The sequence below is a fragment of the Sapajus apella genome, unplaced genomic scaffold, assembly GCF_009761245.1.
Source record: "Sapajus apella isolate SASKATOON/1434 unplaced genomic scaffold, GSC_monkey_1.0 scaffold62, whole genome shotgun sequence".
Classification (NCBI taxonomy): Eukaryota; Metazoa; Chordata; class Mammalia; order Primates; family Cebidae; genus Sapajus; species Sapajus apella.
The window spans coordinates 4330213-4355627 of record NW_022437002.1 but is presented as its reverse complement, the minus strand read 5'-3'; the positions used below and the strand labels follow the sequence as shown (position 1 = coordinate 4355627).

The window sequence follows — 25415 nt, the reverse complement described above, 5'->3', positions numbered from 1 at the left end:
TGGCTTACGCCTGTAATCCCAGCACTTTGGGAGGCCAAGGCAGGCGGATCACCTGAGGTTAGAAGTTCAAGACCAGCCAGGCCAACATGGTGAAACCCTGTCTTTAAAAAAAAAAAAAAAAGACTTGGGGAAAAAGTGATGGTTATGGTCTGTTGATCACAAGAGGACAGGCAGGGGACTCAATGACCAGTATCAGAAGAGGAAAGGTCACGTGGCCAACAGGGAAGGTGTTAGAAACTTAAGGACACAGGAGCTCCAGCTCCTGCCCAGCCCAGCTGAACCTGGCCCTGGAGCTATTACCATTAGGGATCTCCGTATCCAGGGCCACAGCTGTCTCATACGTCCAGCACCGGGCGACATTACGAATGGTGTAACCACCTCCTCCCAGCATCAGCATAGGCAGGTTAAAGCTCTTGACAAATTCCACACACTTGGCATGCCCTGTGGTGGGAGAAGGGGTGCTGAGTTATTACAGGAGTACCAACCAGGACCCCGCCCACCCATCCTTGTGCTATCTGGTCTCACCTTTGATGGTCAGATTGAAGCAACCTAACCGATCCCCAGATAGGGAGTCTGAGCCACACTGTAAGACCACCGCACTAGGCTGGAACATCTCCATTACTTTGGACATGACCTAAAATGATAAATCCTGGTCACCACCAACCTCAAGATAGCAATATGAGGTTTGGGATGGCAAGGCTGGGTGCAACACTTTCTTCCCCACTCCTACCTTTCCGCTCTCCCTCATGCTATATGGGAGAGAAAAGGGAGTACCAGGCTGGAGCTCTTGCTTCCCTACTTGGGATTTTAATTTTCCAATTTGAAAAGTTCTCTAAGACGCTTCTTACTCTACTAACACTGAAACTAGAATGGCCTCCATGTCAACTCCCTAAATCTCTTCTATTGCCCAAGCTCTAGTGCCACTTCCTCCAGAAAGCCTTCCTGACCCTTAGCCAGATCTACTCTAATCATTCGGTCTTACAGACTTGGAGCCTTACATTATGAGCAAGCACTTTTGATTTATCTTATTCTCACAACCACAGTCTAACATTAATGAGACAGAGACCATAACTCCCACTTCTGTAGCCCTTACTAAATGCTAGTCACACAGTAGGCAGTCAGCGTTTGCTGAATGACTACTTGACCTTATTAGGTTAAACAGTTTGTTATTGCTTATAAGTGAAGATTTAACTCCTCAGCATGGCATTCAAGGCTCCCTTTGAAACACTGAGCCCAGCATACACTTCCCACCACCTCCTTCAGCACACCTCCCATACACCACACTGGCCTACATGCTGCCACACTGGCATATCTGCACTTCTGCTGGTGCTGTTCCTTCTACTGAATGCCACACTTACTGCTGTCACCTCTTCCTCACATGGGTACCTTCTCGTTTTTCAAAGTCCAGCTTAAACATCACCACCTCTGTGAAGTCATCCCTGACTACGCTCCTGCCAGCCCAGGCAGGAGTCTGTCTCTCACTCCTCTGATCAGCCCTCAAAAACACAGGCACTAGGCCAGCCTGCCCATGGAACAGGCCAGATAGCCTTTCCAGAATCTCTGGATGGGGTAACTGGTGAAGGGCTTTCCCAAACAAAGCTAGTCTGCAAAGACTGGAGTAAGTCCCTACTTCTTCAAATGTGCAGACATCAGTGTAAGGCAATGAGGAACATGAAAAACCAAGGAGACATATCACTACCAAAAGAACACAAGAATCTCCCAGTAGCCCAGAGACGGAGATATGAAAACAGTACTAACCATAGACTACTGGGTATGTGCCTGCCTTGCCCACCATAGTCCATGAGGGCAAAGATCATGTCTTAGATATGTTTATATCCAGCAGAAGACCTGACCCACAGAAGGAACCAACAAATATGGATGTTTCTTCCCCTAACTGACCACACAGCAATCCAGGGTCCAAACACTTCTATCTCCCCACCAGCTTTAGTAAGGAGAGATTCCTGAGGTATCATGGGGGTGTTTTGCTCCCCTGCCCTAGACCAATCCCCTTTCTGTAGCCCAAGGAGTGCATAAAGCCACTTACCGGCTTGAAAATGGCCTCATAGGACTCGTCATCAATCCCATCTCGGAGCGGGTAGTTAACAGCATAATACTTGCCTTTGCCAGCCCCAATATCCTAATTAAGAAGGACATTAAAGTAAAACTGAAGGATGCAGCTTAAAGGAAGGTCAGGGATGCGGGCTGGAGGGATAAAGAAAGAGGTTCTAAGAGAGATAAGCTAGGCCCATGATGTGGGCCAGGACAGAACAGGGGTACCTTGTGAGTACCATTCTCTTCACTCTCCAATCTAGCTCACATCTCTGGGCATAGCATTAAGCCTACACCTAGGCTGAGAGCTGTTGATGGGCGCAGAGATTGAAGACCCTACCCTGTGGCACAAGATTTCTACCTTGGGATTGGGTTAGGACTGGCTGGCAGGTGGGCCACAGAAATAACAACCACCCTTGACAACCCTTTCCATTCCAGAGAGCCCTAATGCTCACTCCTCTTCCCCCATGCTCCCTCTCTAGGGTGGTGTGGAGGGAAGGAGAGATAAGAAAGTCCTTCTCAGGAACCTTGAAAAAGTGAATGTGCCTGTAATTCTAGCACTTTGGGAGGCCAAGGTGGGTGGACAACTTGAGGTCAGACCAGCCTGGCCAACATGGTGAAACTCCATCTCTACTAAAACTACAAAAATTAGCCAGACATAGTGGTGCACACCTATAATCCCAGCTATTCTCAGGCTGAGGCACAAGAATCGCTTGCACCAGGAGGCAGGAGGCAGGAGGCAGAGGCTGCAGTGAGCCAAGATCACACCACTGCACTCCAGCCTGGGCAACAGAGTGAGATTCTGTCTCAAAAAAAAAAGTGAATGATCATTTATTCTAATGCTTGCCATAGCAAACTGAATTAGTGCCACTTTTTTACCCAAGGGCCACTGGGCATGGCAAACAGCTTATTTCACTGCATTCATGCTAATAGAAGCAGATGGAACAGTTCAAGGAAGTAGTTTCCAAGGATTCTTATCCTAAGGTTCATGGATGGGCTTCAGCAAGGGGACTTGTTTATTAACTATTCCATATCAGATGTAAAATCTCATGTACTTTTCTGGAGAGAGAGTCCATAGCTTTCAGTCAAATGGCTAAAGGGGAAAGTGACCTAAAAACATTAAGAACATTGAGATGGTCCTTCAGAGTGCTAATTCCTAGCCCCAAACTCAGGCCTTATGAGACATAAGAATAGTGTGATGCAACCTAGCGTGGCCAGGAGGGAAGTACAGTGAGTCAGGAGACCCCTCTCGTTTCTCTGACCCTTCCTGTCCCATCATTCCCTTCCTCCAGAATAAGGAAGGGAAAGAGATCAGGGCAAGTGCCTCAGATTGGGACATGGTATTGTGAATGGCAGAAGAGGCAGGAGGCAGTTTTTAGTGACACGACATAGGAGAGAGAAGTAGAGTTGGCAGCTGAGGGTGAGCTGGTTGGCTCCTAAAGGGATTTCTCACCCGTAGGTCCCCAGTTCCTGGGAAGTACTCTCCATACTTATGAAAGGACACAGTCATGACCCGGTCTGTGGTATAAAAGGCCTCTTCCACACCGTCGCCATGGTGAATATCAATGTCAATATACAGCACCCTCTGGTGATACCTAGGATCAGAAGGGGGTCAGGGGTCTGGGGGCTCTTTGGGGATGGGACGCGCCAAGGGCGCCAGGTCCCAGCTTACCGGGCTGGCTGCCTCCCTCAGGTATCTCTAAGCACCAGAGACGTGGAAACTGGCTGAAGGAAGGTGGAAGAGCGGCCGGGTGTCTCCAGAGGCCTGACCAAGCCGACCAAGTCCAATCTTCCTACTCTACAGCCAGGGTCAACTCCAGCCACACAGGGACACTCTGGAGGCAGGATCTGAGCAGCACCTGCCCCTGATCATGCCGTGGCTCAGATCAAACCAAGACCCCGTTAAGGAGATGATGGCCAGAGACACTCACCAATCACATCCTAGCCAGCACATTGGTAGGAAAAGCAAACTAGGGAGGCAAGCCCAAGGGAGAGGGAAATGGGAACCTGGCCTAAGGTGCTCCTCCAAGAGACAAGGCCAGGCAGGCATACTTTAGCAGTTCCAGGATGGCCAAGACAATATCATTGACGTAACAGAAGCCAGATGCCTCGGACTTCTTTGCATGGTGCAGGCCCCCAGCCCAATTCACAGCGATGTCCGTCTGCTGCTTATTAAGTTTCACAGCACTTGCTGGGCATGGAAAGAGAGAACATAAGCCCATTACTAAGCCACTCTCCCCTTCCTCCAGGTAGCCCAGGGAACCCAGTGAGAGGTAGGACCTGCCTAATCAACAGCTGTATTGTACAATTCATAAATCAGTCCCTTCCCTCCCATTCTACCCCAGCAGGGAATAAACATGATACCGGTTACTCTTAAAAAACTATTTTCCAAACTGATGGTAGTAACCCATTAGCAGGCCTTAAAGCTGATTTAGTGGGTCATGACTTATTAGTCATATTTTTAATGAAATATTGTAGAATAAAAATATCAGGGTAGGCCAGGCATGGTGGCTCACGCCTGTAATCCCAGCACTTTGGGAAGCCGAGGCAGGTGGATCGCCTGACGTCAGGAGTTCGTGACTAGCCTGACCAACATAGTGAAACCCCATCTCTACTAAAAACACAAAAAATCAGCCGGGCGTGGTGGTGGGCACCTATAATCCCAGCTACTCGGGAGGCTGAGGCAGGAGAATCACTCAAACAGAGGAGGCGGATGTTGTGGTGAGCCAAGATTGCGCCATTGCACTCCAGCATGGGCAACAAGAGCAAGACTCCATTGCAAAAAAAAAAAATCAGGGTAACAGTAAAGGTAACTGCTCATTGGTAAAACTCTGGCTTCAGAGTAAGTGACTGTGTACATGCATGCCTATGTGTTATATGTATCCTGGATTGCATGTGTAAGTTTATTTCTTACTGAGGCTTATGGTCAAGGAACTTCAAAAAAATAGCAAAGATAGGCTGGGCGTAGTGGCATTCCAGCACTTTGGGAGGCCAAGGCGGGCAGATCACCTGAGGTCAAGAGTTTGAGACCAGCCTGGCCAACATGATAAAACCTCGTCTCTACTAAAAATACAAAAAAAATTAACTGGGCGTGGTGGCATGCCCCTGTAGTCCCAGATACTTGGGGAGGCTGAGGCAGGAGAATCACTTGAACCCAGGAGGCAGAAGTTGCAGTAAGCCAAGACTGTATCACTGCACTCCAACCTGGATGACAGAGGAAGACTCCATCTCAAAAAAAGAAAAAGAAAAAATACCAAAGATAGTGCCCGCACACTGGGTCAAACAGCATTAGCACAAATAGGTCCAAGAAGAAGTAAAAGAGAAATATACACTCATGTGTGTTAGTGCATTTGTAGCAGTGTTAGATGAAGTCTTGCTTTGTCCCCCAGGCTGGAGTGCAGTAGTGCGATCTTGGCTCACTGCAACCTCTGTCTCCCGGGTTCAAGTGACTCTCCTGCCTCAGCTTACCAAGTAGCTGGGATTACAGGCAACGTGGCACCATACCTGGCTAATTTTTTCTTTTTTTGAGACAGAGTCTCGCTTTGTTGCCCAGGCTGGAGTGCAGTAGTGTGATCTCGGCTCACTGCAACTTCCACCTCCTGGGTTCAAGCAATTCTTCTGCCTCAGCCTCCTGAGTAGCTGGAATTAGAGATGTGTGCCACCATACCCAGCTAAGTTTTGTATTTTTTAGTAGAGACAGGGTTTCACCATGTTAGTCAAGCTGGGCTCAAACTCCTGACCTTGTGATCCGCCTGCCTTGGCCTCCCAAAGTGCTGGGATTACAGGCATGAGCCACCATGCCAGATAACTTTTGTATTTTTATTAAAGACAGGGTTTCACCATGTTGACCAGGCTGGTCTCAAACTCCTGACCTCAGGCGATCCACCCGTACCCACCTCCCAAAGCGCTGGAATTACAGGCATGAGCCACCATGTCCAGCTGCTGTGTTAATTTTAACAGCAATACAAGCATAGATTGATCCAAATGATCAAGAAAAGGGACAGATTATAACAACTCAAGTAGATCCACAACATGGAATAATCATAGAGCCACAAGAAAGCAAGCTGTAAAAAACTGTAGACAATTTCGTTAAGTAGGAAATGGAGGCATAAAACCATGTATCTGTGATATGTTTATAACTCATTTTTATAATATATAGATGTTCCTATGTGTTATACAGATATATACGCACGCAAAAAAGAATGACCATACAAACTTCAAAATGGTAACAGAGGTTATCCACCAACCCTGTGATTGTGGGTGACTGCTTTTTTCTGTGTAATTTTTCTTTGTTTTCTGTGATTATACTGGTGGGGCATCGGAGGTGGACGCAATGATTATATTGGTGGGGGGATCACAGGGAAATAAATATTTGTTAAGAAAGGGTTTATCGTAATCCTACAGATAACCCAAAAGTTGCAAATGGAAGTGGGAGATATGTGGGGAGTATTTCTGACCTCTAAAGGTAATTACCATACTTTTTCATAGGACAGATTAACAGATGATGACACTTCCATTTTTATAGCACTTTGCAGTTCACAAATTGCTTTTATGTACAGCATCTCAACAACCCCAGGAGATTCTGCAGAGAACTCCTGTATATAAGATCTTTTAGTAGGAGAGGACAGTCAAGGACACCTGTCTGTACCATGTCAGAGATTGAACCTGGGCTGGGACTGAACCAGAAGGACCTTTTAGAGACTTTTTAAACTTTTTTTTTTTTTTTTTTTGAGACAGGGTCTTGCTCTATTGCCCAGGCTAGAATAGAGTGTTGTGATCATGACTCAGTGCAGGCTCAACCTGCTGGGTTTAGGCCATTCTCCTGCCTCAGCCTCCTGAGTAGCTGGGACTACAGGCACGAGCCATCATGCTCGGCTAATTGTTTTTATTTGTTTTTTTTTTTTTTTTTTTTTTTTTTTTTTTTTGTAGAAACGAGGGTCTCACTATGTTGCCTAGGCTGGTCTTGAACTCTTAACCTCAAGCAATCCTCCTACTTCAACCTCTCAAAGTGCTGGGATTACAGGTGTGAGACACTGCACCAGCCATTTTAGAGACTTAAGTAAAAACCCACAGGACCATTCTACATGGTTTCAGATTAGCCAACTAGAATAGCACCCTAAAAGGCAGACCTCAGTAGAACAACCCAGTCCACCCCAGAGGAGAGGATGAATATTCCTTACCCACAGAACCACCAGTAGACAACTGACAGAACTCAAACAGGCCATCGAATACTGGACAGTCCTCACCAACGTTGACTTGAAAGAAATAAGCAAAAGGTTAGCTTCCGCAATTTCCTTTAGTTTACGTATTATGACCTGATGGAAAAAACATAGACTTTAAATTCAGGAGGCTTGGGTTTTAGTCCAGACTCTACTACTTACTGACTGTATGACTGTACCAAGTTGTTTAACATCTTTGAGGTTTCACCTTATTATTTTTTTCTTTTTTAGAGCCAGGGGCTTGCTCTTTTACCCAGGCTGGAGTGCACTGGCACAAACATGGCTCACTTACAGCTGACTTGACCTTGACCTCCTGGGCTCAAGCAACCCTTCCACCTCAGCTTCCCAAGTACCCTGGAACTACAGGTGCATGCCACTATATCCAGCTAATTTTTTTTTTTTTTTTTTTTTTTGAGACAGAGTTTTACTCTTATTGCCCAGTCTGGAGTGCAATGGTGAAATCTCGGCTCACTGCAAATTCCACCTCCCAGGTTCAAGCAATTCTCTTGACTCAGCCTCCTGAGTAGCTGTGATTACAAGCATGTGTCACAATGCCCAGCTAATTTTGTATTTTTAGTAGAGATGTGGTTTCTCCATGTTGGTCAGGCTGATCTCGAACTTCTGACCTCAGGTGATCTGCCCACCTCAGCCTCCCTAAGTGCTGGGATTACAGGTGTGAGCCACCGCGCCGGCCTTTTTTTTTTTTTTTTTTTTTTTTTTCTGGAGAGACAGAGTCTTACTACGTTCCCTAGGCCTCATGCAATCCTCTTGCCTTGGCCTCCCTATAGGTATGTGCCACCACACCTGGTCTTAGCCCATTATCTATAACAAGCAATAATGATATCCACCTCACCCACTGGTCAGAAAATTAACAAAAATCTAATATGGAGAAGCAGTTAGCAACTGGGAAAATGTTGGTTCGTTCCTTGAGGGAGAAAAATTTATCCTCTAGACTTCATGCCAGCTGACAAACAAGAGGGAAGGACAGAGACTCAGAGAACTGTCATTCACTGGGCACTTACAACAGGCCAGACACTGTGCTACCTGCGTTCAATACCTGAGATCATCCATCTTCACACAAACTTCTGACGTAAAATTTGGTCCCATCTTTTTTTTTTTTTTGAGACGGAGTTTCACTCTTGTTACCCAGGCTGGAGTGCAATGGCGCGATCTCGGCTCACCGCAACCTCCGCCTCCTGGGTTCAGGCAATTCTCCTGCCTCAGCCTCCTGAGTAGCTGGGATTACAGGCACACGCCACCATGCCCAGCTAATGTTTTGTATTTTTAGTAGAGACGGGGTTTCACCATGTTGACCAGGATGGTCTCGATCTCTTGACCTCGTGATCCACCCGCCTCGGCCTCCCAAAGTGCTGGGATTACAGGCTTGAGCCACTGCGCCCAGCCTGGTCCCATCTTATACATAGGGAAACAGGGGCTGGTGCCGTGGCTCACACCTGTAATCCCAGCACTTTGGGAGGCCGAGGCAGGAGGATCACTTGAGGCCAGGAGTTCAAGACCAGCCTGGGCAACATGGCAAAACCCCATTCTATTAAAAATTCAAAAATTAGCCAGGTGTAGTGGCAGGCACCTGTATTCCCAGCTACTTGGGAGGCTGAGGCAGAAGAACCACTCAAACCCGGGAGGGTGAGATCGCACCCTGAGTGCAGTGAGCTGAGATCGCACCACTGCATTCCAGTCTGGGCAAGACAGAGTGAGGCCCCCTCTCAAAAAAAAAAAAAAAAAAAAAAAAGAAACAAAAATAAGTAGGGAAACAGGTTCAGAGAAGTGAACTGTTAGTAAATGGCAGAAGCAGTATGCAGGCCTCAGGCTTTGGTTTGTCTGTCTTTTTATTTTATTTTTTTAAAGATGGGGTTTCACCATGATGGCCAGGCTAGTCTTGAACTCCTGACCTCAGGTGATCCACCCACCTTGGCCTCCCAAAGTGCTAGGATTACAGGCGTGAGCCACCACACCTGGCCTCTTTTTTTTTTTTTTGAGATGGAGTTTCGCTCTTGTCAGTCGCCCAGGCTGGCGTGCAGTGGTGGGATCTCAACTCATCGCAACCTCCACCCTATGGTTTCTTTTTCTCTTTTTATTTGGTTGGCACCAGTGTTTATTTCAGGAAGCAGGTCTGGAAGACCTGGGTCTGTCCAGTGGAGTCCTGGAGCCTCCAGCTTCTTACTGGCCTTCGGGTTATGGAACTTGTGTCCAGCAAAGATAGCCTTGTCTCCAAGAGCCTCCTTGATCCTCATGAATTGGCTGTATTTGGCCAGACACTCCGAGTGGCGGGGGTGCCAGTCTTGATCTGTCCTGTGCAGAGCCCCACAAAGTCAGCAATGAATGTGTCCTCAGTCTCCCCAAAGCAGTGGCTCACCATCACCCCCCAGACGTTAGACTGGGCCAGTTTGCATGCCTGGATTGATTTGGTCACTGAGCTGATCTGATTGACCTTCAGCAGCAGACAGCTGCAGGCCTTCTCAACAGCCTGGGCAGTCCTCTTGGGGTTGGTGACTGTCAGGTCACCCCCTACAATCTTAATGTCCACCCCCAAGAGGAACGAGGTCCAAGTGGCCCAGTCATCCTGGTCAAAGGGGTTCTCGATGGAGATCATGGGATAGTTCTTGATGAAGCTCTTATACAGCTCTCGAGCTTCTCCCTAGTGATGTGTCATGCGGGATCATCGAGTGACATGAAGTTAAGATCGTACTTCCCATTTCAACAGACGCTGCCACATCCATGCAAATCACCACCTTGTCTGGGTAACCCGCTGCCTGGATGGCCGTCTTCAGCAGCTCCAGGGTCTCACTGTTCTCCAGGATGTTGGGTGTGAAGCCACCTTCATCACCCACATTGGTGGCATCCTTCCCATACTTGGCCTTGATGATCCCCTTAAGGTGGTGGCAGACCTGAGCACCAATGCGCATGGCTTCCTTGAAGAAGCTGGCTTCCACAGGCAGAATCATGCATTCCTGCATAGCCAGCTTGTTTACAGCATGGGAGCTCCCATTGATCATGTTGAAGGCTGGCACTGGGAGTATGAGGTCAGGGTTCCCGGCAAAATCTGCAATGTGGCGGTACAGGGGGACCCCCTTCTCAGTTGCTCCCACCTTATACACGGCCAAGGACACACTCAGGATGGCACTGGCCCCACTTTTGACTTATTCTCGGTCTCATCCAGCTCAATCATAAATTTGTCAACTTTTTCTTGATCCACAACACTTAGTTTCTTTTCTAGCAGAGCAGGGCCTAGAGTCTTGTTGATGTGTTCCACAGCCTTCCAGACTCCCAGGTAGTGGGCTTTGTCTCCATCTCTTAGTTCCAGAGCTTCATAGATACCTGTGGATGCCCCACTGGGCACAGCTGCTCAGAATCAGCCCTTGGCTGTGTGCAGGTCCACCTCCACTGTGGGGTTGCCCCTGGAGTCCAGGAGTTCCTGAACAAAGATTTTCTGCATGGCCATGGCTGGGATGTCTTCGCTGGAGGTCGGATGGAGATCCGAGGCTAGGTGGCAACTGGGGCAGTGTCCCTGCCCTCCAGTTTCAGGTGATTCTCCTGCCTCAGCCTCCTGAGTAGCTGGGATTACAGGCACCCGCCACCATGCCCAGTTAATTTTTGTATTTTTAGTAGAGATGGGTTTCACCATGTTGGCCAGACTGGTCTCGAACTCCTGACCCTGTGATCTACCTGCCTCGGCCTCCCAAAGTATTGGTATTAAAGGCATGAGCCACTGCACCTGACCAGTTTGTCTCTCTTAAAGTATCTGTGAAAATATCTGTCTGTGAAAATATACCCTGGCTCTTTTGCAAGTCCTTTCACATATACAACCTCGTTTGATCCTCATAACAACTCTACGAGCTGGACAGGACAGATATCAACCCCACTGTGCAGAGGAACAAACAGATACCAAGAAGTTAAGCGATTTGCCCAAAGTTATAAAACCAGGCAGTAGCAGAACCAGAATCAGGGTCCAGGGATCTTGACTCCCACAGTCCTGTCTGTGTCTTACTCCTACATTCACAGTGACGACTGGAGTAAAGTTATTTTGGGCCTAATGGGGTGAAAGTACCAAGTAGTACATAATATGGAAACATATTCAAATAATAAGGCAAATGAAATGAAAACAGGAAGGAAAGCACACCTGGAGGTTGTGGACTCCCAGACCTAGAAGAAACTTATAGCTCCAATCTCCTCTCACAGAAAACATAACTGCTGGCCAGGCACGGTGGCTCACACTTGTAGTCCCAGCACTTTGGGAGGCCAAGGTGGACGAATCACTTGAGGTCAGGAGTTTGAGACCAGCCCGGCCAACATGGCGAAACCCCTTTTCTACTAAAAATACAAAAATTAGCCAGGCGTGTGCCTGTAATCTCAGATACTCAGGAGGCTGAGGCAGGAGAACCACTTGAATCTGGGAGGCGGAGGTTGCAGTGAGCCGAGACCGTATCACTGCACTCCAGCCAGCCTAGTCAACAGAGCGAGACTCCATCTCAAAAAAAAAAAAAAGAAAGAAAGAAAAGGTAACTGCTGAGACATCAATGAGCTACAGGAAGTCAGAGGCAGGTGTGGGGCTGCATACTTAGTCTCTTGCCCAGCCTTCTACTGTACCCACTGTTATCAACAGGAGTTCCTAAAGTAGAGGAAGGAGCAGCCCTGGATGAGAGCGGAAGAGCCCAGTTTGGACTGTGATGTAAAATTGCAAGACACGGTTGAAGCTCAGGATCTACAATAACCACAAGAGTTACCAGCTCTGGTCTGCCTTGAACTTGGAGGGTGCCAAGATCAGGTGCTCTGAGGAAGTGCGGCTGCATGAGGGAGTATGCAGCGCGTGGCTCTCTTCCTCATTTTCTGGGTAAACACTGAGAGGCTGTGTAAATAAGAACTTTGGTCCCTGGGCCCAGGCTGTTTATCCATTGGCAACTGATTTCCCTCTCTGGCCACTTCCTCCGGGACAGAGTTTGGCCTGCTTGTGTTTCCAAAGCTTTGTTTATACTCTTATTTGGGATCTGGAGCCCCCATGGGAAGAAATGGGTGTTTTGGACATGAGAAAAAAAACCGTATTTTTCTTCAGGCCCCAAACCAACATGTGGCTCAAATGACCAGCCCATGTTTATTCCCAGTCAATAAGCTATGTGATTAGAGATGGAGAGGGGCAGATGGAAGAGCAGATACTCATGTGAGCTAATCTGTGAGGCTAGGGAGGACTTTTCTTTTCTTTTTTTTTTTTTTTTTAGACGGAGTCTCAATCTGTCTCCTAGGCTGGAGTGCAGTGGCATGATCTCCGCTCACTGCAACCTCCGCCTCCCAGGTTCAAGTGATTCACCCACCTCAGCCTCCCAAAGTGCTGGGATTACAGTCGTGAGCCACCGCCCCCGGCCTTAGGGAGGACTTTTCTATGGGTTTTCTCTCTTTCTGCTATAAACACTTTTCTCATTCTGACTACCTTTAGACTAAAGGGAAGCAATACTAGGTGAGAGGTGGAAGCAGTGGTAGGCAGAGAAGGCAGTAAAATGCTCATTGCAGAAGAGATGTGGGGATTAAACACTAACCTCAGGATAGTGCTTATACGTTGGCCATGCTAGTAATAGGGTGGGGGGTTGTGGGAGTGGGGGAGAAAGGGTATGTATCAAGGAAAGATGCCCAAGGGGGCATCAACTGTATTGATAATATTCTCTTTTTTTCTTGTTTTTGAGATGGAGTCACCCTCTGTCGCCCAGGCTGGAGTGCAGTGGCACAATCTTAACTCATTGCAACTCCCGCCTCCCAGGTTCAAGTGATTCTCCTGCCTCAGCCTCCCGAGTAGCTGGGATTACAGGCATGTGCCACCATGCCTGGCTAATTTTGTATGTAGAGACAGGGTTTCATCATGTTGGCCAGGCTGGTCTTGAACTCCTAACCTCCTGATCCACCTACCTCAGCCAGGTGCTGGGATTACAGGCTTAAGCCACTGAGCCCAGCCGATAATGTCTTTTTCCTCAGGCTGGGCAGTGGGTACACTAATGTTCATTATACTACTTTTTATGCTTTTTGTGTGTGTCTAAAATATGTTTTTTTTTTCTTTTTTTCTTTTTTTGAGATGGGGTCTTGCTCTGTCACCCAGCCTGGAGTACAGTGGCACGATCACCATATACCACCACACACAGATAATTTTTGTATTTTTAGTAGAGGCAGGGTATCACCATGCTGGCCAGGCTGGTCTCAAATTCCTAGCCTCAAGTGATCCACTGGCCTCAGCCTCCCAAAGTGCTGGGATTACAGGCATGAGCCACCGTGCATGGCCTGTGTGTCTAAAATATTTTATATGCACTATATTTTTAAAAACTCTAGAACTGGTGGACTAGAGTTCCATTCTGCATTCTATCACCACCTTGCTGTGTGCCTAGAAAAGTTTACATGTTTATAAAATGGATAAGAATGTCTCCCAATTTTCTACCAATCCTTTTTATCATATTTTCACCATAAGCCCCCTAAATGCATTTACTTGTGTTCCCATTTTCACTTACTAAATATTAGGTCAGAACTTCTGATCAAGGCTGTCAAAGTGACCAGAAAGGGTTTATTACATTTCAGCCGTGAGCAAGGAAACCTGACTTATTTGGTCTTATCACAAGTATAACTTCCTAGGTTAGGTGTGTGGGATGGGGTGTGTGTGTGTGTGTGTGTGGCGGGGGTGTGGGTGGTGGTTGTGTTCTTTTTTTTTCTTTGAGATAAGTTCTTGCTATGTTGCCCAGGCTGGAGTATGGTGGCGAGATGAGACCATACTTCAATACAGCCTTGAACTGGGCTCAAGGGATCCTCTTGCCTCAGGCTCCTGAGTAGCCAGAATCACAAGGATGTGCCACCATGGTCTCAAACATCCAACCCCAGGTGATCCGCCCGCCTTGGCCTCCCAAAGTGCTGGGATTACAGGCACGAGCCACTGCACCAGCCAGACTGAATTTTTTAATGTACAGCTTTAGAATGCTGGGTTCAGAAAAAACTGGAACATCACAGCAGAACCTGCACACTCCTAAGGGCATAATATTTTGTCTGCCTTGATAAGTTTGTAAATAACAAAAATAAGTTATAATAGCAAAAGCTACTATTCATGGAGGGTAGATACTTCAAATATATTATCTTTACTTATCCCCCCATCCTTTACTATTATTGTCTTTTTAAAATTTTTTTGGTCTCACTCTGTTGCCCAGGCTGGAGTGCAGTGATATAATCATGGCTCACTGCAGCCTTGACCTTCCAGGCTCAACAGATCCTCCCTCTTCAGCTTCCTGAGTAGCGGGAACCACAGGTGTGTATCACCATGCCCAACCAATTTTTTTACTTTTGTAGAGATGGGGATCTCACTATGTTGCCCAGGCTGGTCTCAAACTCCTATCTGGGCTCAGGCAGTCCTCTCACCTTGGCTTCCCAAAGGGCTAGGATTATGGCCATGAACCACTGTACCTGGCCTGTCTTCCTCTTAAACAGGGAAAATAACACCAGAGGGTTTAGGAGACCAGGGATTCAAACTAAGACATTAAAGGTCATTTTCTTACTTCAATACCAAGCTGCTCCTCTAGTAAGAGCCCACCCTCCTGTGAGTAGAGCCTGATCCTTGGCCTAAATGGGTTAAGGAAACCTCTAAAGCCATCTACAGGAAAAGCATGAATTTGTCTCATCTTGGAGGCAAATAGAACCCTGCAATTCAGAGAGCAAACACCTCACTCACGGCGGCTGGCAGCTCCTCGAGTTGTTGGTAGCAAAGAAGCTTAATGCTTCAAGGAAAGTCCCTGTGGTTCTGTCAGCAATGCCGCTGTACAGTTATTATAACTAATAAATAACTTTCTTCCTTGAGAATAAGACTACCTTGTGGTCAGCAGCAATAAACAAGTGCCGAATATTTTCTGACACAACATAAGCTGTCATAAGTTAATCAAAACTTCTTCTGGGACAATGCTGTTACACTATATGAAGTCTTAGGTGCTATGAGATAATTTCTAAAATAACACAAGGGGGAAGTCATGTATGATAATTTTGTGACGAATTTGAACAACTTTTTTTTCCCTACAGCTAAAATAATCCCCATGATTCCTACAAACTAAGTGTGGTTTCTAAGATGGGACCTGTTCTTAAGTTTCAAGTCTAAGGGGTCAGGGGCAGGATGACCTCATCTCAAATACTACACTGCCTAGAATCTGTCCTGAGTGGCCTCTAAATTCTCAACTAATACTCACAAAGTCAAAACAGTTACAGTTGGACAGAAATGAGAGATCATGTGGCCCAGCCCACTTTACAAAAGAAGAATCTGAGGGGAAGTGACTTGCCCAGTCAGCTGAGAGTTAGAGTTAAATTTTACTGTATCTATTGTCTCCCCGTCCCAGGTCAGTGCTTTTTCCACTACAATAATTACAGTACTCTTGGGACAGTGCTGTGAACATAATCAGAAAAAGTCCCACCTCTATCATTTACAATGAGGAGACATGAGAAACCAGACTTTCAGATGAAACAAGGAGGTATAATATATAGATATAAAAGAAAAACCAAACTTGAAGGGAAAAAGCACTCTGGCACCTTTGGGAGGCAGGGGAAATCACGCGTCCACTGAAGGGGAGGCTCAAGGACAGGAGAGCGGGCCTCTGCAGTGGAAAGGGAGATGCAACTGGGGGCTTGAGAGTGTGGAGGGAACAGAAGGGACTCACATCTCTGCATCTGCTTGCTGTACTCGGACATGTTATCCGGACGGATGGAGCGCAAGAATTTAATGTAGTCATCGCTGTGGTACTTGGTCATCTCCTCAGCATTGGCTTTGTGAGGGCGCTAGAGGGCAGAAGGGAGAAAGGGCAAATTAGTTTTGACCACTGCCAGTCCACTCAGTCTAGTCTGAACATTTACATTTCTGCCCAGCATGGCGCTAGCTGCTATAAAGAATAAAAAAAAATAACTGATTAGATTCAGGCCTCAAGAAATTTACCATCTAACTAGGCAAACAAGATGTATCAGAAGACCTAGAGCAGCTCAACTTAGGCAAGTTCTTATCTCTTGAGCCTCCATTTCCTTATTTACTAAACAGGGACAACATGGAGTGCACAGGGAAGTTGTGAGAATTGGATGAGATTGTTAAATCTCTTTGTAAACTGTAAAGTGTTTTACAAAATTATTACTTTTTTTTTTTTTTTGAGACAGAGTCTCGCTCTATCACCTGGACTGGAGTGTTGGAGTGCTATAGCATGGTCTCAGCTCACTGCAACCTCTGCCTCCTGGGTTCAAGCGATTCTCCTACCTCAGCCTCCCGAACAGTTGAGATTACAGGCGCCCACCACCACGCCCAGCTAATTTTTGTATTTTTATTAGAGATAGGGTTTTGCAATGTTGGTCAGGATGGTCTCGAACTCTTGACCTCAGGTGATCCGCCCTCCTCAGCCTCCCAAAGTGCCAGGATTACAGGTGTGAGCCATGGTGACCAGCCCACAAAATTATTCCTTTTTATTATTAAATATTATATAAAGGCCGGGCACGGTGGCTTATGCCTATAATCCCAGCACTTTGGGAGGCCGAGGCAGGCAGATCATGAGGTCAAAAGATCAAGACCATCCTGGCCAACATGGTGAAACCCTGTCTCTACTAAAAACACAAAAAATTAACGGGGCAGACCGAGCTGCGTACCGAATTGGAACCTCTGGCTTAAGAGTGATGTTTCTCCAGTATTACCTCAACGAGGAGGGAGATCGGGTCCATACGCTGAAGAAATTTGATCTGATGGGACAACAGACCTGCTCAGCCCATCCCGCTCGGTTCTCCCCAGATGACAAATACTCTCGACACCGAATCACCATCAAGAAACGCTTCAAGGTGCTCATGACCCAGCAACCGCGCCCTGTCCTCTGAAAGTCCGTTAAACTGATGTCTCTTCTGCTGCCTGTTAACCCTCAGAGACTCCATAACCAAACTCTTCAATCTGTGAGCCCTGATGCCTTTTTGCCAGCCATACTCGGTGGCATCCAGTGTCATCATGGCGATTGATCATGCTTGTGTGAGCCTATCATGGTGGCATTACCCGTAAAGGGAGCATGTTTGACCTTTCTCATATTTTAAATTGCTGCGAGATTATTAAAGATAAAATTATTTGAAAAAAAAAAAAATTAACGGGGCATGGTGGTGTGCGCCTGCAGTCCCAGCTACTCGGGAAGCTGAGGCAGGAGGATCACTTGAAGCAGAGGTTGCAGTGAGCCAAGATCACGCCACTGCGCTCCAGCCTGGTGACAGAACGAGACTCCATCTCAAAATAAATAAATATTATATAAAATTATGGACAGGCCGGGCGTGGTGGCTCATGCCTGTAATCCAAGCACTTTGGAGGCCAAGGAGGGCGGATCACCTGAGGTTGGGAGTTCAAGACCAGCCTACCAGCCTGACCAACATGATGAAACTCCATCTTTAAAAAAAAAAAAAAAAAATTATGGACAAAATGGCTCCAAGAGTTCAAAAATAAAGGGTATCTAATGACAACTGAAACAGATGAGAAATCTTTTATAAGTCATCACATCAACAATTTTGATCACATCCTTCCCACTAACACTTCTCTGACCTGATAATTTCCTGATAATATCCCAACATTCTGACTCCTCCTTCCTTCTTTTAAAAATTCTCTTCTTTTCCTCCCATCCCTTAAAGGTAGGTCTTCTTCAGAGATGACCCTCTGCCTCTCTAATTATCAATACAATAAAAGTCCTTACTTAATGTCATCCACAGGTTCTTGGATATTGTGGCTTGTAAGTAAAACAATGTATAAAGAAACCAATTTTACCATAGGCTAATTAATATAAACAAGAACTTAAACTCCTACAGCATATTTCTGTCACAAAAACATCACTAAACTTCTAAATAAAGACCCAAAACACTTCAAACATTAAACCCTGAAATAAATGTGAACTATACATATATTTAAGAAAGATTTATAAAAATAAGAAAGATCATTATTGGGCTGGGTGCAGTGGCTCATGCCTATAATCCTAGTACTTCAGGAGGCTGAGGCGGGTGGATCACTTGAACACAGGAATTTGAGACCAGCCTGGGTAACATAATGAAACCCTGTCTCTACAAAAATATAAAAAATTAGCCAGCTGTGATGGCACTTGCCTATAGTCCCAGCTACTCAGGAGGCTAAGATGGGAGGATCACCTGAGCCCAAGGATGCCAAGGCTACAGTGAGCTGCGATCTTGCCGCTGCACTCCAGCCTGGGCAACAGAGCAAGACCTCGTCTCAAAAAAATATATACATTATTATTTACCCAATTTTTGGTGAATCAGTTTATACTGAATGGGAATCCATAAACCACAATTAATCTTATTTTGTTATGTTAGTTTTTCAGGACATCATATTATATTGCTGATGTACTAGTACTATTTACAATGCCATTTTGAAACATGCTGAGCATTTTTATTATATGTATGATTTATTAATACCAAAAATCTTCTGATAATTTTTCATCAAACATAATTTGATTCATTACTATATGAACAGAAAATGAATTTTGATGGTTATACATGACAATATAAAATCAAATTATATCACAGCAATAAGTTGTGATTCTATTAAACATTTTTGAAATCTTTAAAAAAAAAAGTGACGACAGTTGTTATGGTGGTGCGATAAATCAAGTAATAAATGTATGCAAAGTGAAAATTGCAAGGAGTACCTTCTGCCATCATGCAGTTCAAAAACGAACAATAACAAACATGGCAGGCTCAATGAGTGTTTTTATATCACATCTTTCATTGTTGTGCACCTGTATGATCATTGTCTACTTTATGAATTTTTATTTGACGATCTTTGGATTTCAAGGGTGGCCAAAGCCTGTCCCTGCATCACAGCACAAGGAACCAACCTTGGACAGGATGCCATTCCATCACAGGGTGCTCTCACACCCACATTCACACTTGTGCAGACTAGGGCCGGAGAAACATGCCAATTCACCTCACATGCACATCTTTGGGATGAGGGGGAAACTGGAGTACCTGGAGAAAACCTACATAGACATGGGGAGACTGTGCAAATACCACACAGATAGTGGCCACAGGAATCAGTTACTTTTCTCCTCAACATTATAACTAAATGATGCTAAGCTAAGTGATATTTCAAGAACTTGCTGTATTTTCTGTAGTTTATAAAGCATTTTCAACACACAGCCAACATTTATTGTTTTCTCTCTGACAGTCACTGTTCCAGGCACTTTAAATGCTATCTCATATGATTCTCACAACAACCTTTTAAAGATCTAAGCCCTGGAGGATCACTTGACCTAGGACTTCCATGGTAGCCTGGACAACATAGTGAGACCCTGTCTTTTTCTTTTTTTAAAAACAATTATGGGGCCAGGCGCAGTGGCTCACACTTGTAATGCCAGCACTTTGGGAGGTGGAGGTTGCAGTGAGCTGAGATTGCACCATTTTACTCTAGCCTGGGTGACAGAGCAAGACTCTGTCTCAAAAAAAAAAAAAAAAAAAAAAAAAAAAAAAAGCCACTAAGAAAAGGACCACTCTAAGCCCAGGAATCCATGCAGTTGCACGGGTCACATGACCCTTTAGTCAACCCTGAAATTAGAGGCGGGCAGATGACCTGAGGACTTAGACCACTCTGGCTAACATAGTGAAACCCCATCTCTACCAAAAATACAAAAATTAGCGGGGCATGGTGGTGGGCGCTTGTAATCCCAGCTACTTAGGAGGCTGAGGCAGGAGAATCGCTTGAACTCGGGAGGCGGAGGTTGCAGTGAGCCAAGACAGTGCCACTGCGTTCCAGCCTGGGCAACAAAGCAAGACTCCATCTCAACAAATAAATTAATTAAATAAAATAAAAATAAAATTTTAAAAATTATCAGGCAAACTTTCTGAGCCAGAATAGGTTCAGACTCCCAAGTTTTTCAACTCTGAAAAACAAAACAAAACAAAACAAAAAAACACTTTTAAAGTTCATGGCCAGGCACGGTGGCTCACACCTGTAATTCCAGCATTTTGAGAGGCCAACGTGGAAGGATTGCTTGAGGCCAGGAGTTCGAGAGCAGCCTGGCTAACATGGTGAAACCCCATCTCTGCAAAAAATACAAAAATTAGCCGGGTGTGGTGGCAGGCTACTGTAATCCCAGCTACTCAGGAGGCTGTGCCATTAGAATCAGGGGGCAGAGGGTGCAGTGAGCCCACATGGTGCCACTGCACACCAGCCTGGGCGACACAGCAAGACATGTCTCAAAAAAAAAAAGTCCATGGCCGGGCACAGTGGCTCATGCCTGTAATCTCAGCACTTTGAGAGGCCGGATGGGGCAGCTCACTTGAGGTCAGGAGTTTGAGACCAGCCTGGCCAAAATGGGGAAACCCCATCTCTACTAAAAATACAAAAAATTAGTCAGGTATGGTGGCAGGCCTCTGCTACTCGGGAGGCTGAGGCAGGAGAATCTCTTGAATCCAGGAGGTGGAAGTTGCAGTGAGCTGGGATCATGCCACTGCACTCCAGCCTGGGCAACAGAGTGAAACTCCATCTCAAAAAAAAAAAAAAAAAAAGGTTCACGCTATTATTATCCTCATTTTGCAGGGAGGAAACTACAGAAGAGAGATGTTAAGTAACTTCCCTGGGGTTACACAGCTGGTAAACTAGAAGGAATCCAGAGATCTGGCTCCTGTTGCTCAGGCTGGAGTGCAGTGGCATGATCTCGGCTCACTGCAACTTCCACCTCCTGGATTCAAGAGATTCTCCTGCCTCAGCCTCCCAAGTAGTTGGGACTCTCATTTAATCCTCACTTAACTTAATGAGGAATATAAGACTGAACAACAGATACTGTTTTATCAAAAACAGTCGGCCAGGTGCAATGGCTGATGCCTGTAATCCTAGCACTTTGGGAGGCTGAGGCACGTGGATCACAAGGTCAGGAGTTCAAGACCAGCCTGGCCAAGATGGTGAAACCCCGTCTCTACTAAAAATACAAAAATATTAGCCAGGCATGGTGGCAGGTGCCTGTAATCCCAGCTACTTGGGAGGCTGAGGCAGGAGAATTACTTGAAACCGGAAGGCGGAGGTTGCAGTGAGCCAAGATCGCACCACTGCACTCCAGCGTGGGCAACAGAGTGAGACTCCGTGTCAGAAACAAACAAACAGCCATAGTGAAGCCAGGTGCAGTGGCATGCACCGTAGTCACAGCTGCTCAGGAGTCTAAGATGTAAGGATTTGGCTGGGTGTGGTGGCTCACGCCTGTAATCCCGGCACTTTGGGAGGCCAAAGCGGGTGGATCACCTGAGGTCGGGAGTTCGAGACCATCCTGGCCAACATGGTGAAACCCGTCTCTACTAAAAGTACAAAAATTAGCTGGTGTTGTGGTGCACACCTGTAATCCCAGCTACGCAGGAGGCTAAGACAGGAAAATTGCTTGAGCCCGCGAGGCAGAAGTTGCAGTGAGCCGATATTGCATCACTGCACCCCAGCAAAGGCGACAAGCCCGAGCCTCTGTCTTAAAAAAAAAAAAAAAAAAAAGATGTAAGGATTACTTAAGCTCAGGAGTTCAAGGCCAGCCTGGGCAAATACATAGCAAGACTCTGTCTCTAAAACAGCAAATCAAAACACCCACAGTGAAAGAAAAAAGATTTGATTCCAAATACCAAGTTGTTTTTACTATACTAAGCCCTTTACTTTCTTCCTAATGTCATCAAAACTCTGGTCTGGCCGTCCCTTCTATACAGATGACTGCACAAACTCCATTTTGATCTTTGTTCTGAGCTCCAGATTGACAGTTCCAATAGCTTCTCAGTCTGCTCCACCCACAAATCCTAAAGGCACTTCAAATTCAACTGGACTCAACAATTTGTTGTTGGGAGCCTAGAAGAACTCAAATTCCATTTACCTTCCAGAAGTTCTCTTTCGGTATTTCTGTTAATGATACCAACATCCACTCAGGCTGAAAACCTAAGTGTCATTTTAAACTCTGCCCCTTTTTCCTCCCTGTTTCAATCCATTGCCAGTCTCTCTCATTATGCCTCCATAATCCTGACTGCATCTACTACCCTATTTTTCCTATGCTCCCATTCCCCAAGTTCCCTATTCTCAGCACCAACCACCTAGTTGTTCAAGATCAAAGCCAGGGTATCACCTTTTTTTTTTTTTGAGACAGAGTCTTGCTAAAGTAGCTGGGATTACAGGCACCAGCCACCATGCTCGGCTAATTTTTGTATTTTTAGTACAGACAGGGTTTCACCATGGTGGCCAGGCTGGTCTCAAACTCCTGACCTCAGGTAATCTGCCGGCCTCAGCTTCCCAAAGTGCTGAGAATACAGGCGTGAGCTACCACATCCGGTCTGGGGTATCACCTTTGATTCTTCTTTTTTTCTATCTAGTACATTCAACCTCTCTTGAAACTACCATTTGTATCTGTCAAATATGTACACTTCTATTCTTGGGCTACCACTTTTTTTGACTTGAATTCTGACAACAATCTCCTAACTGGTATCCTAACCTCCCTCTTCACCATTGTTAATTTATATTCAATACTACAGGCAGAGTTTTCCGTCTTTTTCTTTTTACTTTTTTTTTTTTTTTTTGAGACGGAGTTTCGCTCTTGTTGCCCAGGCTGGAGTGCAATGGCGCGATCTCGGCTCACCACAACCTCCGCCTCCTGGGTTCAGGCAATTCTCCTGCCTCAGCCTCCTGAGTAGCTGGGATTACAGGCATGCACCACCATGCCCAGCTGATTTTTTTGTATTTTTAGTAGAGACGGGGTTTCACCATGTTGACCAGGATGGTCTCGATATGTTGACCAGGATGGTCTCGATCTCTTGACCTCGTGATCCACCCGCCTCGGCCTCCCAAAGTGCTAGGATTACAGGCTTGAGCCACTGCGCCCGGCCTTTTTTACTTTTTTTTTGTCTGAGACAGAGTCTCGCTCTGTTGCCCAGGCTGAAGTGCAATCTCAGCTCACTGCAACCTCCACCTCCTGGGTTCAAGTGATTCTCCTGCCTCAGCCTCCTGAGTAGCTAGGATTACAGGCATGCGTCACCACGCCCAGCTAATTTTTATATTTTTTAGTAGAGACAGGGTTTCAACCATGTTGGCCAGGCTGGTCTTGAACTCCCGACCCCAGGTGATCTGCCCATCTTGGCCTCCCAAAGTGCTGGAATTACAGGCGTGAGCCACAACGCCCAGTCTTTTTCTTTTTTTACTTAGACAGAATCTCCCTATGTTGCCCAGCTGGTCTCAACTCCTGGGCTCAAATGATCCTCTTGCCTCAGGCCTTTTTCTTTTTTATTTAGAGACAAGATCTCCCTTTGTTGCCCAGGCTGGTCTCGAACTCCTGGGCTCAAGTGATCCTCTTGCCTCAGCCTTGCTAGTAGCTGGGATTACAAGCATGTGTCAGTGTGCCTCGTGTAGAGTTATCAGTCTTAAAATGCAAACTGAATCATGTCACTTCCCTCTAAAAACACTTCAAAGGCTTCATTACTCAAAATATCAAGTTCAAACTCTTTAACCTGGCTTGGAAAGCCAGAATAATCTGATTCCTGCTCACCTCTCTTGCACTTCTCTAAATATTTTATGCTCTATCCCAGGAAACACCAAACACAAAGCACTCATAAGGGCCAGTTTAGCTAACTTGGTGCTTAAAACAAACAAACAAAACACTGGTGAGCAGAGGACAGCCTTTATTTACATAACTCTAGGTGATGACTGTCATGAGGGAATTTGGGCCCAACTGCCAGATCCTTTCTAGACAAATTTCATTTTTTAAAGGTTGGCCACTAACATAAAGTCCTTAAAATACTTTGTGAGTTAAATAAAACATGTTTGAGAGGCTGAATTTGTCTCATTCACTGTGCCAATCTGCCAAGCACCATTTTGTTTGCAGTTTTCCAAGGGCAATCTCTCTCACCTTTAGGCCTTTATACGTGCTATGACCTATAACACAGTTCTCCTCACACCCTCTACTCAACCTTTAGGTTGCAAATGAAAAGTCAAGCCAGGGACACACTTGTAGTCTCAATTACTTGTGAGGCTGAGGCAGGAGAATCACTTGAGCACAGGAGTTTGAGGCTATAGTGCATTATAATCTCACCTATGAATAGCCACTACATTCCAGCCTGGGCAATATAGCAAGGCTGTCTTTTTTTTTCTTTGAGATTCACTCTGTTGCCCAGGCTGGAGTACAGTGGAGCAATCTCAGCTCACTGCAACCTCTGCCTCCCAGGTTCAAGCGATTCTCCTACCTCAGCCTCCTGAGTAGTTAGGATTACAGGTGACCACCACCATGCCCAGCTAATTTTTGTATTTTTAGTAGAGACAAGGTTTCACCATGTTGGCCAGCTTGGTCTCGAACTCCTGGCCTCAGGTGATCCACCTGCCTAGGCCTCCCAAAGTGCTGGGATTACACATGTGAGCCACTGTGCCTAGCCAAAGCTGTTTCTTAAAAGAGAGAGAGAAGAAAAGCCAATTCCCCCATAAAGCTGTCCTTGACCTCTCCGAATCTGTTAAATAGCTCTCAGAAATGCTACCCTGAGAAGCCTATACTTCTCTTATCATTACACTCACCAAACTGCATAGAAATTACATGTTTGGTTGGCCTACTCTGGGAGGCCAGGAGCAAGTTCTATCTATATTTGAAGCAACAAACATGGTGCCTGGCATATAGCAGCTGCTCAATGAATAACTGTTGACCTAACACATTAACTCTTGGCCAGGCGTGGTGGCTCATGCCTGTAATCCTAATACTTTGGGAGGCCAAGCGAGGCAGACTGCTTGAGCCCAGGAGTTCGAGAACAACTTGGGCAACAAGGTGAAACCCCATCTCTACAAAAAACACAAAAATTAGCCAGGTATAGTAGCACACACTGCAGCTCCAGCTACTCAGGAAGCTGAGGTGGGAGGATCAATTGAGACCAGGAGGGTGACGCTGCAGTGAGCTGTGATCATATCACTGCACTCCAGCCTGGATAACAGAGCAAGAGCCTGTCTCAAAAAATAAACAAAACAAAACAAAACCCACACATAAATTAAATCTCGCTCGGAGTATTTTTGGCCTCCTAATTGGTCCTATTTATATCCAGCCTTATCATCTTCCATCTTCCATACTGGTATCACAAAATCTTTAAAAGTTAATGTACTGCTCTCATTCAATGACACCCTGTTGACAAAGTAAAGATTCTAAA

General features: G+C 45.9%; 1 protein-coding gene and 2 pseudogenes across 2 annotated transcripts in view; 1 reads left to right on the top strand and 2 right to left on the bottom strand.

Annotated features, from left to right (window-relative positions):
* Nucleotides 1-25415, bottom strand: part of HDAC1 (histone deacetylase 1) — a 45757-nt gene that overhangs the window by 2514 nt on the left and 17828 nt on the right. Inside the window, exons 3-9 of the mRNA XM_032246755.1 lie at nucleotides 15941-16058; nucleotides 7230-7304; nucleotides 4102-4240; nucleotides 3503-3644; nucleotides 2045-2137; nucleotides 526-634; nucleotides 301-441 (exon numbers count right to left, since the gene is read on the bottom strand). Coding sequence (XP_032102646.1) covers nucleotides 301-441; nucleotides 526-634; nucleotides 2045-2137; nucleotides 3503-3644; nucleotides 4102-4240; nucleotides 7230-7304; nucleotides 15941-16058 — 817 coding nt within the window. The remainder of the gene's footprint in view (nucleotides 1-300; nucleotides 442-525; nucleotides 635-2044; nucleotides 2138-3502; nucleotides 3645-4101; nucleotides 4241-7229; nucleotides 7305-15940; nucleotides 16059-25415) is intronic.
* On the bottom strand, nucleotides 9261-11585 carry LOC116529200 (annotated as a pseudogene).
* Nucleotides 16892-17380, top strand: LOC116529202 (annotated as a pseudogene). Its single transcript, XR_004259426.1, has one exon. The product of XR_004259426.1 is annotated as an H/ACA ribonucleoprotein complex subunit 3 pseudogene (transcript).